Below are 12,689 nucleotides of genomic sequence, written 5' to 3' on the forward strand. Positions count from 1 at the left end.
GTGCGTCCTAATGAACTATCAGGGGTCCCAAGCCCTCCCCCCAGGTGTGGACCTGCCAAGAATAAACTCTTAAGTCACTTTTAATGGAGCCTCGGAACAAGGCTGAAATGAATATTTATTTCAACAGAATTCTCCAAATATTTAAGACAATATTGAAGAGATCCACAGTTACTTGAGGAAACTGGACCACAGCCCGGCTTTTCGCAGATGTCGCCTTCCAGGACCGTCAGCGAATCACAGGTCTATTTTTGACACAGCTCGCTTCCCCCTCCAAAATTCACATTTTTTTGTAATTTCAGATCAACATTTGCAATAAGAGTGACTATAAACGATTGGATTAATCTCCATTGTGCCTCACACGCCCCACCAATGGGTGATGATGTCAGATGATCAATACAACAGATGGCGCTGGTGTTTATAGAAGTTTCACTTTTGCATCTCAATGCAACCATGGTGCGTTCAGGGACAGCTGAATAAAGTGCAAAATCTCAAAGCTGCATTTGAAGGAACCAAAAAGACTTTCCCCACATATACAGTCCTGCTTAAATATTTACCTGGGGGGCGTGAATGTTATCAATTGGGGGCCCTTCATGACTCCCAATTTTAGCCATAGTTTTTCCAAGGTGGAATGATGATATCACGTCCTAAAGCAGGTTCATAGTCACACATTTTCCCCCACTCTGGTTTTCCAAGCCAGGGGGGGGGTCAGTCACCACAGCGGGTCAATCGCATCGACGACTTTGGATTACTTCTTACAACGAATGCCCTTCCTGACATTCCGAGCCCTCTGCCCCCACCAGGGAGCAGGGGCGTCAGTGCTGATGCATTCAAACACTCGTACTTTTCAGCTGCTTGAAGTGATCATTTGGAATGTGAAGTGGTTGAAAATGGCTGTGTTTCATCATGGTCACTAAACGTTACTCGGGTTGTCTATTTAAAGACCACTAGCGACTGTGAGTATATTTCAGCCTGATTGTGGTTGGAAGAAGACCCAAACTGTAACCCTTAGTTGAAGCGATATTGCTCAGGATGTTGAGGAACCAATAAGACTGGAGTCTGACATGAACACCAGCAACACCAGCGTCACGCTCCACAGGGAGGCTCAGACCACGAAAGATCTGGCAGCAGCTGTACCTGGGCCACAATGGGGTCATCCGATTAGATGACCATCCCAGACGGACGTCAACCTATTGAACATGTGTGGACGAGAGTCTGCTTAAAAGGTGGATCTGTGGCAGAAACCAGTTTCGATAATTCCAACTTTGCACCCAATTATTAAAATGTGTACATCGTATGATGATTCCACCCCAGAAAAAGGGCCCAGCATACTTTGCCATTTCCCAGGTACACAAAGTAGACGCAATGTGTCAGTTAAACCTTTAGTATTGTAGTATTTTGAAGTATGTGTGAGTAGCTTGTAGGTTAAAAACAAAAACTTCACAGCCTTTTCCCCACAATATTTTGTTGGTATAAAACATGAATTTACAGTAACGTATGACAATATTAGGAGCTATGGCTTATGTGTAATATATTGAACCATGGCTGAGTCCATCAGCTGTGAAATGAATGCATGAACATATCCTGTATGATCTAGAACAGGGGTGGGCAAACTACGGCCCGGGGGCCACATCCGGCCCGCCAAGTGTTTCATTATGGCCCGCCAATTTTTTTTCCAAAGTATTTCATTTAAACTCAACACATAACCTGGCATCGTGGCTTGGGCCAACTTTTTGATGGTTGAGGTAGCTGCTTTATCAATTTCGTTATTTGATGTGGTCTGTTGTTTACAAAATACTCCTGGAAAAAGGAGCACAAGCACAATAATAGTAATAATAATAATAATAATAATAATAATGTTGTCAATAATGATAATAATACTACTATTATATTAATATTGTTGTTAATAATATTAATATAATAATGGTAGTAATATTATTATTAACAAAATAATAATAATATAATAACATTACTATAATAATAATAATAATTCTAATAAAAATAACAATAATAATACATTTATAACACACTTTACATCAAATAAATGATTTCAAAGTGCACATATAGCAGATTGCATGACACTTTTACATGTAAAATATGTGTAAAAATATAGGTGTAAAAATGGACTGTTACGTGTAAAATACTACATAATCCCCCCCCGTCAATTTTGTTAAATTAATGCGGCCCGCAAGTCAAAAAGTTTGCCCACCCCTGATCTAGAATCATAAAGGCTACAAGACCACGGCCTCCAATTCAGAACGTACCAAGATGTTGCGTAAGAACAACTGTATCTGTTAAGATTGAACACGCTGCATATCCAAGCCTGTGAACATGCAGAGTGGAATATTCCATGTGAAACGGGATTGCTGCGATCTGGATCAGATCCTGATAATGATCCTATCATCGTACAGTATATGCACATACTAGCAAATTGTGTCAAATCAGGCCAAATGTATAGATGAATTTAGTAAGACAGGGATATATTGGAGATACCTTTATAAAGCTCTTGGTGACGTGATTACAAAATATGGAATGATATCAATAATCCAGTAGACAAAAGACACAACCCCACCCAAACCTTTTGGTAAAAAAGCTACAACAGGGAATTATCGGGGATCGTCACACCTGAGGCATAGGTGGGGCAAGAGAAGTGGAAATATTCCAAAACGGGACGGGGGTATTGCTTCCTCAAGTAAAAGTGGATCGGCCAGCACCACTTACCACACATAGGGGGCCATCACCCTGCCCAAATTCAGATGTTCAAAGAAAAAACGTCCACGGAATGCTTTTGGTGACGCTTCAATCCCAGCATTCCAGGGCAGAAGAATTCCATAATGCAACAGCGCCCTCTCGGTCTGAGGTCCAACATCCTCATCCGCGGAGCAACTTGCAGTTCGAGCAGATGTCCACGTTTCTCTCCACTAAGAAATCGCACGTCGAGGCTCGCTCCAATGTGATGGGGCCGTTACTGGACAACGGCCGTCGGGGGGGCAGCCCCTGGCACAGAACGTAGTTCTCCAGGCCCAAAAGCAAAGTGACCACTTCAGTCACAGAGGTCAGCTTGGGGGGGTAATCGTCATAGAGCGGGTGAGTGGGTGACAGCGGTTGATTTTGGACGGTGATCTGGAAGAAGAAGCCCGGGTCGATCAGCACGACGGTGTCCGACATGCTGGACTGTTTGGCACATTGGATGAGCTGAAGCTGTGGGCCCTCCGCCATGATGGCGTACCACAGGATGGGCAGTGTTGTGTCGCGCAAAGAGGCCAGCAGTTTCTTGAGGTGTTCGTCGAGTTCCTCCGTGCTGACGGCAGGGTTATCAGCCAAACTGAAGATCTGCGTGATCTGAAGAAGTCAAATAATGAAAGAAATGGTCAGTCAGAAATCTTGAGCAATTAAAGACGCCTCGCTCACCCTGGCATGATAGCAGCTTTGTTTGCCAATGGAAGCTATTTTTCCGAGATCCTTGCTTTGTTGGATATCGTCTGACAGGATGTACTGCTGCGGCATGTTTTTATTGTGAAGACAGGAAGTGTGCTCTTTTGTCTTTGGGGCTTGATGGCCGTGTGGTGTAACAGTGAGACAAAGCTGCGTCTGATAAGAAGCGCCGGCCGAGCCAGTCGTCCTTTTGTGGTGTTTTTATTAAGACCCTGGCTTCCATATATTTACCATCCAAAGGCCACACGTGGTAGCAATTCCATGGCGAGCTAGTAAGCTTGTTGCTGTGCTTGATGCACGTCGTCACTTACACGCTGATATCAGTATCAGCTGATACCAAAACAGATACTGAAGTGAACCTCATTCTTTGGACGATATCCTTTTTTTTGACACATAACCCGTCGCTTACCATTGGCAACTCTTCCTCATCTTCTATTTGTAGTGGAACGTCCGTGTCAGGGTGGGAATCATCTTCATCCCATTCATTTAGCACTTCCTGCAAAAAATAAGCACCAAACATGCACACTTCATGTAGTACTAGAATATATTATAATGTAGCATGAATGTCAAAACAAACGATGACCACTCCGTATGCTGATACTGTATGCACAATATAGAGTACAAATACACTGACTGACTACCGTGTGTGTCAGTATACTACAGGGGTGCTCATTAAGTCGATCGCGAGCTACCGGTCGATCGCGGAGGTGGTACTGGTCGATCGCGGCGTGACATTACAAAAATATCATCCCAGCATCAATGCCGTCACATGATTGACATACAGGGCAGCCATTCAGATGACAACTGAATGTTGCCCTTCGGGCGACCAATCAAATCAAACAACGTCTCTAAGTGCAGCAGAACTTACGATGTCAGCCTATCATCCATCCCCGTTACTTGATTGACATACAGGACAACCAGTCAGATGACAACTGAATTTTGACCTTTAGGTCACCGCTCATGCGTAAACAACGATGCAAAGTGCTAAGCTAGTCGGCGAATTGCGAGATTTTAAAGCCCTCGCTAAAGTTTATGGTCACTAAAATGAGTGAAGGAGCTGGACCAAGTAAAAAGGCAAAAACTGGACCAAGTAAAAAGGCAAAAACATATCACTTCCATACGGATATGGAATATTATACGGATATTATGATACGGATATTATCCATGACTGATAAACATTTGGAAGTGTGCTTGAGGCTGGCTATCAGCAGCTACTGTCCGGACTATGCATCCCTGGCTGGTTCAATTCAGTGCAAGTCATCAAAGTAAACTCAGGTAATTACAAAAAATGTTAATAGTTAATTATGTGTGTTTTGCAATATTGGTTCATTTGGTTATGTAAGGTACATCAACATACATTGTACGTACAAATAATCCTCAATACATTTGAAAATAAATAGATGTTTTGCATTTTTGTAGTGGGTAGATCATTTTGACTCGGTCATTTTAAAAGTAGCTCGCATGCTGAAAAAGTGTGAGCACCCCTGGTATACTACATATAGTACATTCCTCTGTTGGGATAAATATGCTCACTTTGGACTGACACCATCACAGAGGTATTCATTTCGGAATATGTTACAACTGCACGCCACCATACGAGACAGTCGTTTAATATTCAAATAAATCATCAAGGATTATAAATAAATCAAACATTGGATGTGAACTATTCTCTAATGATCCATGAAGATCTTCTTTTTGAGACAAAATCCATCCTCAGTAACTAGTTGTTCAGTTCAGAAGCACAGCAGGATAATATAAACATACACTTACCTGATGAGAACTTTTATGGCTGCTTCGGTCAATATCTGGTCTTGCCATTCGAACTTGATCTTCCAAATTGGAACGAACTAACTGCGGAAAGAAAGGAGTACACGTTTCTTCTGATGACGTTCGCCTACTGTGTCGAAATTCTATTGTCACACCTGTTTAGAAGAGTCGGGTTTCGGGTTGATGTCCAAGAATTTGCTACTGCTGGAAGGTTCGGAGCCCCAACCCATCTAAAAACAGCCAAGCAGAGAGTTCATTGGGTCTGAGAGAATACATGTAGGAAACAACACCTAGAAATGGTTAAAAAAAAAATAATAATAATAATAACTAACGTCTGGCAAGTCATCGTCGGAGAACTCCAAGGGGAATGTGGTTTTATTCTTCTTTGAATTTGTCTTTCGACTGTACGTGTAGTGAGGCCTTGGCCGGCCTGGCAGCGACGGGTCGGCGGACTTGCAATCGGCGTGGGTCATCTGGAAGGGCAGCAGGTGCCTCTGCAGAAAGAAAAGCAATCCAACGTTGTCAAGCGAGTATGTCACGACCGCTCGGACGCGACTTGGGGTACTAGCAACGTCGTACCATCGCCTGCCTCTGACACTGTCGCAGGCGACACTTCTGCCTCTTTTTGTTTCTGCCACCAAACTTGGGTTTGTCCACGCAGAAATCGCACGTGCCGCAGTCCTTCCTGCAGAGACACGCGTTGCATTTTCCACAAGCGCGCCGTTTACGCTTCTTATGCCACTGAAAACAAGAGCAATAGGATGCAACTTAGGGCTGGGCGATGTATCGATATTTTTAAAATATCGATATTTCTTTTAAGCACGATATGAAAAACAAGCATATCGTTCATATCGACAAAGACTGGATTGGATGCGGAGGTCTCATGTTTCAAGATGGCGCCGCCCAAGTGCAAGCTAGTTTTGCTGCTCCGTATCTTCTGCTGCGTTTTTAGTGTTTAATAGTCCTTATGTATTACTTTCTGACTGTTTTGTTGCCATGCCGACCCCTTAAGCAAGTGTGCAGCTATGGATGTTCATCTTGTTACGTTTGCAGAACGAGATGCTACCAGGAGCGTTTGAGGGGGATGAGGGAGCCGGCGTAGAATACGGTGGCGCTTTGATGAAGCAACATAGTCCAGGCTTCATTAGAGCGTTACAAATAAATAAATGACATTTTTGCTCTTCGCGGCGGGGGGTCTCGGAATGTAACCCCGGGGATAGCAGAACTACTGTACGTATGAGCATGTTACCACAGTTTTATAGAAATCAAACTAAACACTAACGTGAACCAAAGACAAGAACACTCACATCATCATCGTCGTCGGTTGACAAGTCCTCCTCATCATCGAAGTCCATAATAGCAGAAAAGTTCTCGGTGTCACTGCTTTTTAGACTCTGGTCTAAACTCTGGTGCTGCAAGAGTAACCACGCATTAAATGTTGAACACAAATCTTATTTTTTTCCATGTACATGATAAGACACCGGGAATGCCTACCTGTAAGTCTTGAATTTCCCTCTGCAGAACATGAACATAAAAGACGTTATTAGCTAAAGGTTGAGCTACATGAGTAATGTATCATTAAAAAAGTAATGTAATCATAAAAAGGTCGTCATGGTCTAGATCAGGGGTGGGCAAACTTTTTCACTCGCGGGCCGCTTTGAGTTAACAAAATTGTCCCGAGGGGGGGCCCGAATATATATTTAATACGCACTATTTTACGCTTATAATTCTGACAGTCCGCATTGAATTATTAGTCTAATTTTATCTGTAAATCATACTATCAGCTGTCACTATCAGACCACAGCAAATTACGAAATTTAATTTTACAGTTTTGTTTTTTCTGAATCAAACATCCGACTTGACTTATGTTGCCAGCTGTTGTTAAAATTGTTAAAATTTGAAATATTTGGAAGCAGTTGATGTTTGCTAAATAATCACTAATAAATACAATAAATCACTATATTGACAGTTACTATGGTACCCATTATGCCATGGTATGGTCATATCACCTCATACTTCGGTACGTGACAAAAAAAAACAAAACCATATTAGGAAAGCAGGAAGTGATCAAATTATTATGTCATTGTAGAGTCACATCACTTCTGTACGAGGTACATTATTAAAAAAACAACAAAAAAAACTTAAACTGTATTATGGAAAGCAGGAAGTGAACAAATGTAACAGTTACTGATTGTAAAAGTACCAGATGGAGGAGTAGGATTTAATAAGCTTTGCTTCTTCCTACTCCTTTTGGACATGTGGATCTGTGAACTGATTATGTGATGCATTCAATTGTAATCTGATGCATGTTCAAATGAAATAAAACCATTACCATTACTATAGAAAGCAACTGGCGGGTCGGATTCAACCGCTTAGTGGGCCGCATGTGGCCCCCGGGCCGTAGTTTGCCCACCCCTGGTCTAGATAGTTCTAAACCTACATGCATTGTAGGCAGAAAAGTCAAATACCTGAAAACTCATGCTATCGTCCAGGAATTCTGAAATGTCACTTTGTGACATTTTCTGTGGGAGGAGGTCTTCACTTTCAGAGCCCTGATAGGAAATCATGATGGAGACATAGACAGACATGTAAAGAAGTGTAACTACTTAACAATAACCAGCGCACTTCCTAAGCCCACCTTGCGAATAGGACAGATGCATTTGCGCATTCGACACACTCGTTTTCTGTTCTCTGGTCCTTGCAGTCCATTCTTGCAGTTGGCACACTGGCCACAGTTTGCTGTGGTCCGACATCCCACACACTGCCCGCACGGAAACCACTAAAGTTGGTGTAAACGTGATGAGAAAAGCAGTTATTATTATTATTATTATTGCATTTAAAAGGTTAGAATATTTTGCTGATGCAATTAGTAACTACTAATTAATTGCTTAAAATATTTGGCAACATTTAGTACAAAGCTAAAAAATCTGAAACATGGTTTATAGGTATTAATCGGGACCAATATATAAGCCAAAATAAACTCTAATACAAACTATATGCAAGACTGCTGACTGATGACGAATGGAAAAATATGCTGAACATTAGATGGGGCATTACCTTCCGGAAACGAACCATTGGGTGTTCATTTGCTTTTGAGGCTGTTAAAATATATCAAAGAGTGAGAAAAGTCAATGGTGAGCAATTACATCCATATTTATGCAATACTACAGTGTTTCCCATACCACGGAAATGCAAATTTATCATGACCAATAATGCAAATTTGACCATTACATGATCACACACCCCCACCACAAATAGATCGCTGTCCTGTCGGAAACACTGTAATACAGGGGTGCTCACACTTTTTCAGCATGCAAGCTACTTTTAAAATGACCGAGTCAAAATGATCTACCCACTACAAAAATGCAAAACATCTATTTATTTTCAAATGTATTGAGGATTATTTGTACGTACAATGTATGTTGATGTACCTTACATAACCAAATGAGCCAATATTGCAAAACACACAGAATTAACTATTAACATTTTTTGTAATTACCTGAGTTTACTTTGATGACTTGCACTGAATTGAACCAGCCAGGGATGCATAGTCCGGACAGTAGCTGCTGATAGCCAGCCTCAAGCACACTTCCAAATGTTTATCAGTCATGGATAATATCCGTATCATAATATCCGTATAATATTCCATATCCGTATGGAAGTGATATGTTTTTTGCCTTTTTACTTGGTCCAGCTCCTTCACTCATTTTAGTGACCATAAACTTTAGCGAGGGCTTAAAATCTGACGCAATTCGCCGACTAGCTTAGCACTTTGCATCGTTGTTTACGCATGGGCGGTGACCTAAAGGTCAAAATTCAGTTGTCATCTGACTGGTTGTCCTGTATGTCAATCAAGTAACGGGGATGGATGATAGGCTGACATCGTAAGTTCTGCTGCACTTAGAGACGTTGTTTGATTTGATTGGTCGCCCGAAGGGCAACATTCAGTTGTCATCTGAATGGCTGCCCTGTATATCAATCAAGTGACGGCATTGATGCTGGGATGATATTTTTTTAATGTCACGCCGCGATCGACCAGCGATCGACCAGTACCACCTCCGCGATCGACCAGTAGCTCGCGATCGACTTAATGAGCACCCCGGCTGTAATACTTCAATAATAGTTCTTCAGAATGATAGCTGTGACATACCCCAACATGGCGGACAGAAGGGCCTCTTTCTTTGCCTATCGTACCAAGTGCCAATAAAGAGCACACCGCATCGCCAACATTTCCTGTGGAGAAACACAACAACCCAGAGTCCCGCAGTACTTGAGTTTAGGACTGCCATAGAAGTAGCGTTGTATCAACAGGTCGTTCACCGGTGATTGAAAAGTACATTTAAAGCTCAGGACTCACAGTTGATTTTCGTCTGTGGCCATTTCCCCGTTTATTGAAGGCAGCGGTCGAGATGACGGCGGTCGATGAATCTTAATTTTAATACTGGGTACCACATTGTCATTGCCGGCATTTTGGGGGTGATAAGAATTCCCCATTGTGCTCTGCTCGGAGAAAGGCGTTTGGTCGGAACATACATCTTTGGGCCAGTCGTTGGGAGGGACGTAGGGGGAGTCTGGAGTGTCCGTCCCGTCTCCCGTGTTCATCCAGCTTGATTCAGTGTAGCTGCGGTCCTGCATTTTCCTCTGGCGGTTCAAAAAGAGCAGTCAACAAAACATTATCTTAAATATGTCAAACCACAGCAATACCTTTCCTCTGCCTCGAGGTTTCTGTCCTTGGCCATTGTAGAACCTCCCCGCTTTAAAGTCAAAATTTGACATGTCAACTCCCACAAGCAACGCCATCAGCTCGACTTTGCTCCTCACCCGATCGCCATCTGGGCTGTGAATTCGAAAACAGGTCAGTGATGAATGCAGCTTTTATACTATACTCTACTTTTTTAAGCTTTTTAACTATTTATAGTTTGCATTTTCTTAGTTTTTGTGTGTATGTACCACTTCACAGCAAAGTGGAATATGGTAATAAGACAGAACTAAAAATAATTGTATGGATTTTAATCCCTCAAAGAGCTATATAATGTCAATAGTTGCTTTGGTGTCATTCTGAAAACACCACGTGGTTTTATGATAAGATTGTGATTGCAATACGTGTTCCTGCTGATGAGGGAGGGTGGAAAGCTCAACAGTACTACAGTCGGAATGATTTTGTCTTTGCTTCAAGATTTGTTCTGTTTACTGGAAATATCTAATGTCGAATCCAACTCTTACATTCAAAGAAGAATAAGAAAATAAAATATCTGACAAAGTTTGCAACATTTTGTTTCCGCCTGACCAGAACCCGTGCATTACCTGAGATAATATACATCCTTTTGGCCGATGCTACAACCGGAGCGCCGGATAACCTCTTTCCGTTTCCAGCCCGCTCCAAGATCGGGGACGTCGACCCAGCCTTCTTCGGGACGTGAACGCTTGCGTATAAAGCCTCCGTTGCGTCGGTTTCCTGCACGCCTTAAAAGTAAATAGTGACCATACATGTTACAAATGCAGATACAAATAAGCTTCAGGCCACAAAGTGAGAGCTTGCTAAATGCTAAGGCAACCAAGACACACATTTTTCTGATGTGTTTTTTTTTTTTCCCTTTATTTGGGCAAATATGTGAATCATTACAGTGCATTTCTTACATCAATCAAAATATAACTTTCCATTATTTACATTTGTATTCAGCTATCTGATCCCAAGCCCAAAAGGAGTAGGCTGAAGCAAAAGCTTATAAATGCCTACCCCTTTTTGCAGGATATAATCATGTTCATGTCACTGTCTTGTTTCCCCTGTTATTATTTTCATTGTAATATTATTATCATTATTGTTATAATCTTTATCATTATTACCATCATTATAATCATCATTAATATTACCATTTTCATCATTATAGTTAAAAAATTTGTGATTTTTTTATTTTTAATTATTTAATTTTATAGACTTCATTGCTTCTTGTAGAGTGTAGAGATTTCATCTGTTATTTTCTGAAATCTGCAGTCTTTGTGTGTCAATTTATTGTTGCTAGCTAATGTAGTGCAGTTGTGACTTTCATTGCAAACTTTATGATTAAGTTCCTTGCAATCCATTAATAAATCAAAATAATGGAAAAATAGTACAGAGGAAGATTGAATGCAAATGGTTAATGATTATTAGTACCTACGGAGACTGCCTCAAAAAAGATTTCCATAAATATAAAAAAAATCCTCAGGTAAACTGCATTTCCTTTTATAATATTGTGACGAATACTCTAATTCTATGTGTCATTTTGTGTCATCAAGTCTATCTCGCATTGATTTAAACTCACGACAAGTAGAACAAATAACTTACTTCGTTTGTTTAAAGGCATTTTCACTGCCCCCAAAACTATGACTCTTTTCGCTTTCTCCTGCCAAGCTTTCCTCATCACCATCACTTTGCTCGTCATCTTCAAGTGGTTCCAGCCAGTCAACAGGAGGATTATCAACATGGTCCTTTTTTTCGTCCTTTATTGGCTTCTCCTCCTCTTCCTGGGTTTGTCCAACAGGATCCCATGCAGGTTTTTCTGCTCTATCTTGTTTTTCTGTGGTCTCCTCTGCGCTTTGTTCAACATCTTTTCCCACAGGGTCGCTCCCAGAAGGCGGCAATGATTCCTCCTCCATTGGTACAACAATTTAAACTAAAAACAGTCCTCTTGTGGGGGGAGGAGGGGTGGTAGTGTTGGTTTATATTACAGCATCCTATTTGAAGCGTTTTCACACCATATGAGAATTCTGTCTCCTCCCTGCGGCCTCTGGTGTTGGTCAGGGGGCAGATGACTTGTCTTGTTACTAAACATGAGTTTGGCAAAGAAAGGGTTGTTAGTAAACCACCATACATTCATGTTTTTCTAAATATACACACTTTTCACGCATGAATGGTTTGCCAATAACATGCAATCAACACAACATTTCGTATATATACTTAACATGATACTGCTGGTTAGGCATGGTGACTAACCATCACTTATATGTAGCAAATATTAACCAGGAATCAACATTGTTGCACTCGCCGAGTGCATTAAAAACCGTACAAATGTTCCTACTAAATTAACCAAAGCTATAACATTGTTACCGTTCATCGCCGGGCAAACACACATCCCACAATATTGTTATTATGCACTAGATGTCGTTGTATGAAACACTGAAGTCACAGCTATGCTAACGTTAGCAACCAAATGCTACAGCTACACTTCCTACTTCTAATGGAGAAATGCCCAAATCCGTAAGTATTTTACCGCTCAATGCACGCTGTCGGTTCGTTGGGTCAACAAAAACACATACCTTTAGCGTACGATATCCTCGATGCCTGACACTAGTAACACCACTGTTCTCCTGTTAAGGGGTGCTAATGATGCTAGCTAGCATAAATGTAGCGCCGACGGAAGCGACGGTGGGACCTAAACATAGGAGGCAACCGAAGATGCCTGTCTGGAAAGTTGCTAGAATAGTTTCTTTTTGGCAAATAAGCTCACTGGGGT

General features: G+C 41.5%; 1 protein-coding gene across 2 annotated transcripts; it reads right to left on the reverse strand.

Annotated features, from left to right (window-relative positions):
- Positions 1–2,151: 2,151 nt before the first annotated feature.
- mbd1b (methyl-CpG binding domain protein 1b) lies at positions 2,152–12,637 on the reverse strand. 2 transcript variants are annotated; one of them, XM_058053133.1, is made up of 17 exons: positions 12,493–12,637; positions 11,522–12,000; positions 10,504–10,662; positions 9,904–10,036; positions 9,557–9,840; positions 9,350–9,432; positions 8,257–8,297; positions 7,838–7,978; positions 7,668–7,751; positions 6,694–6,714; positions 6,507–6,611; positions 5,779–5,940; positions 5,532–5,693; positions 5,355–5,429; positions 5,203–5,283; positions 3,842–3,928; positions 2,153–3,339 (listed from the first exon to the last, which is right to left on the reverse strand). In XM_058053133.1, the coding sequence occupies exons 2-17, from the start codon at positions 11,830–11,832 to the stop codon at positions 2,869–2,871; spliced, it is 2,400 nt and encodes a 799-aa protein (XP_057909116.1). In that variant the 5' UTR covers positions 11,833–12,000; positions 12,493–12,637; the 3' UTR covers positions 2,153–2,868. The 2 variants fall into 2 exon arrangements, with proteins under 2 accessions (XP_057909205.1, XP_057909116.1); XM_058053222.1 differs by lacking the exon at positions 5,779–5,940 and having other exon boundaries at positions 2,152–3,339.
- Between the last annotated feature and the right edge of the window lie 52 nt (positions 12,638–12,689).

The sequence above is a fragment of the Doryrhamphus excisus genome, chromosome 1 (assembly GCF_030265055.1).
Source record: "Doryrhamphus excisus isolate RoL2022-K1 chromosome 1, RoL_Dexc_1.0, whole genome shotgun sequence".
Lineage (NCBI taxonomy): Eukaryota > Metazoa > Chordata > Actinopteri > Syngnathiformes > Syngnathidae > Doryrhamphus > Doryrhamphus excisus.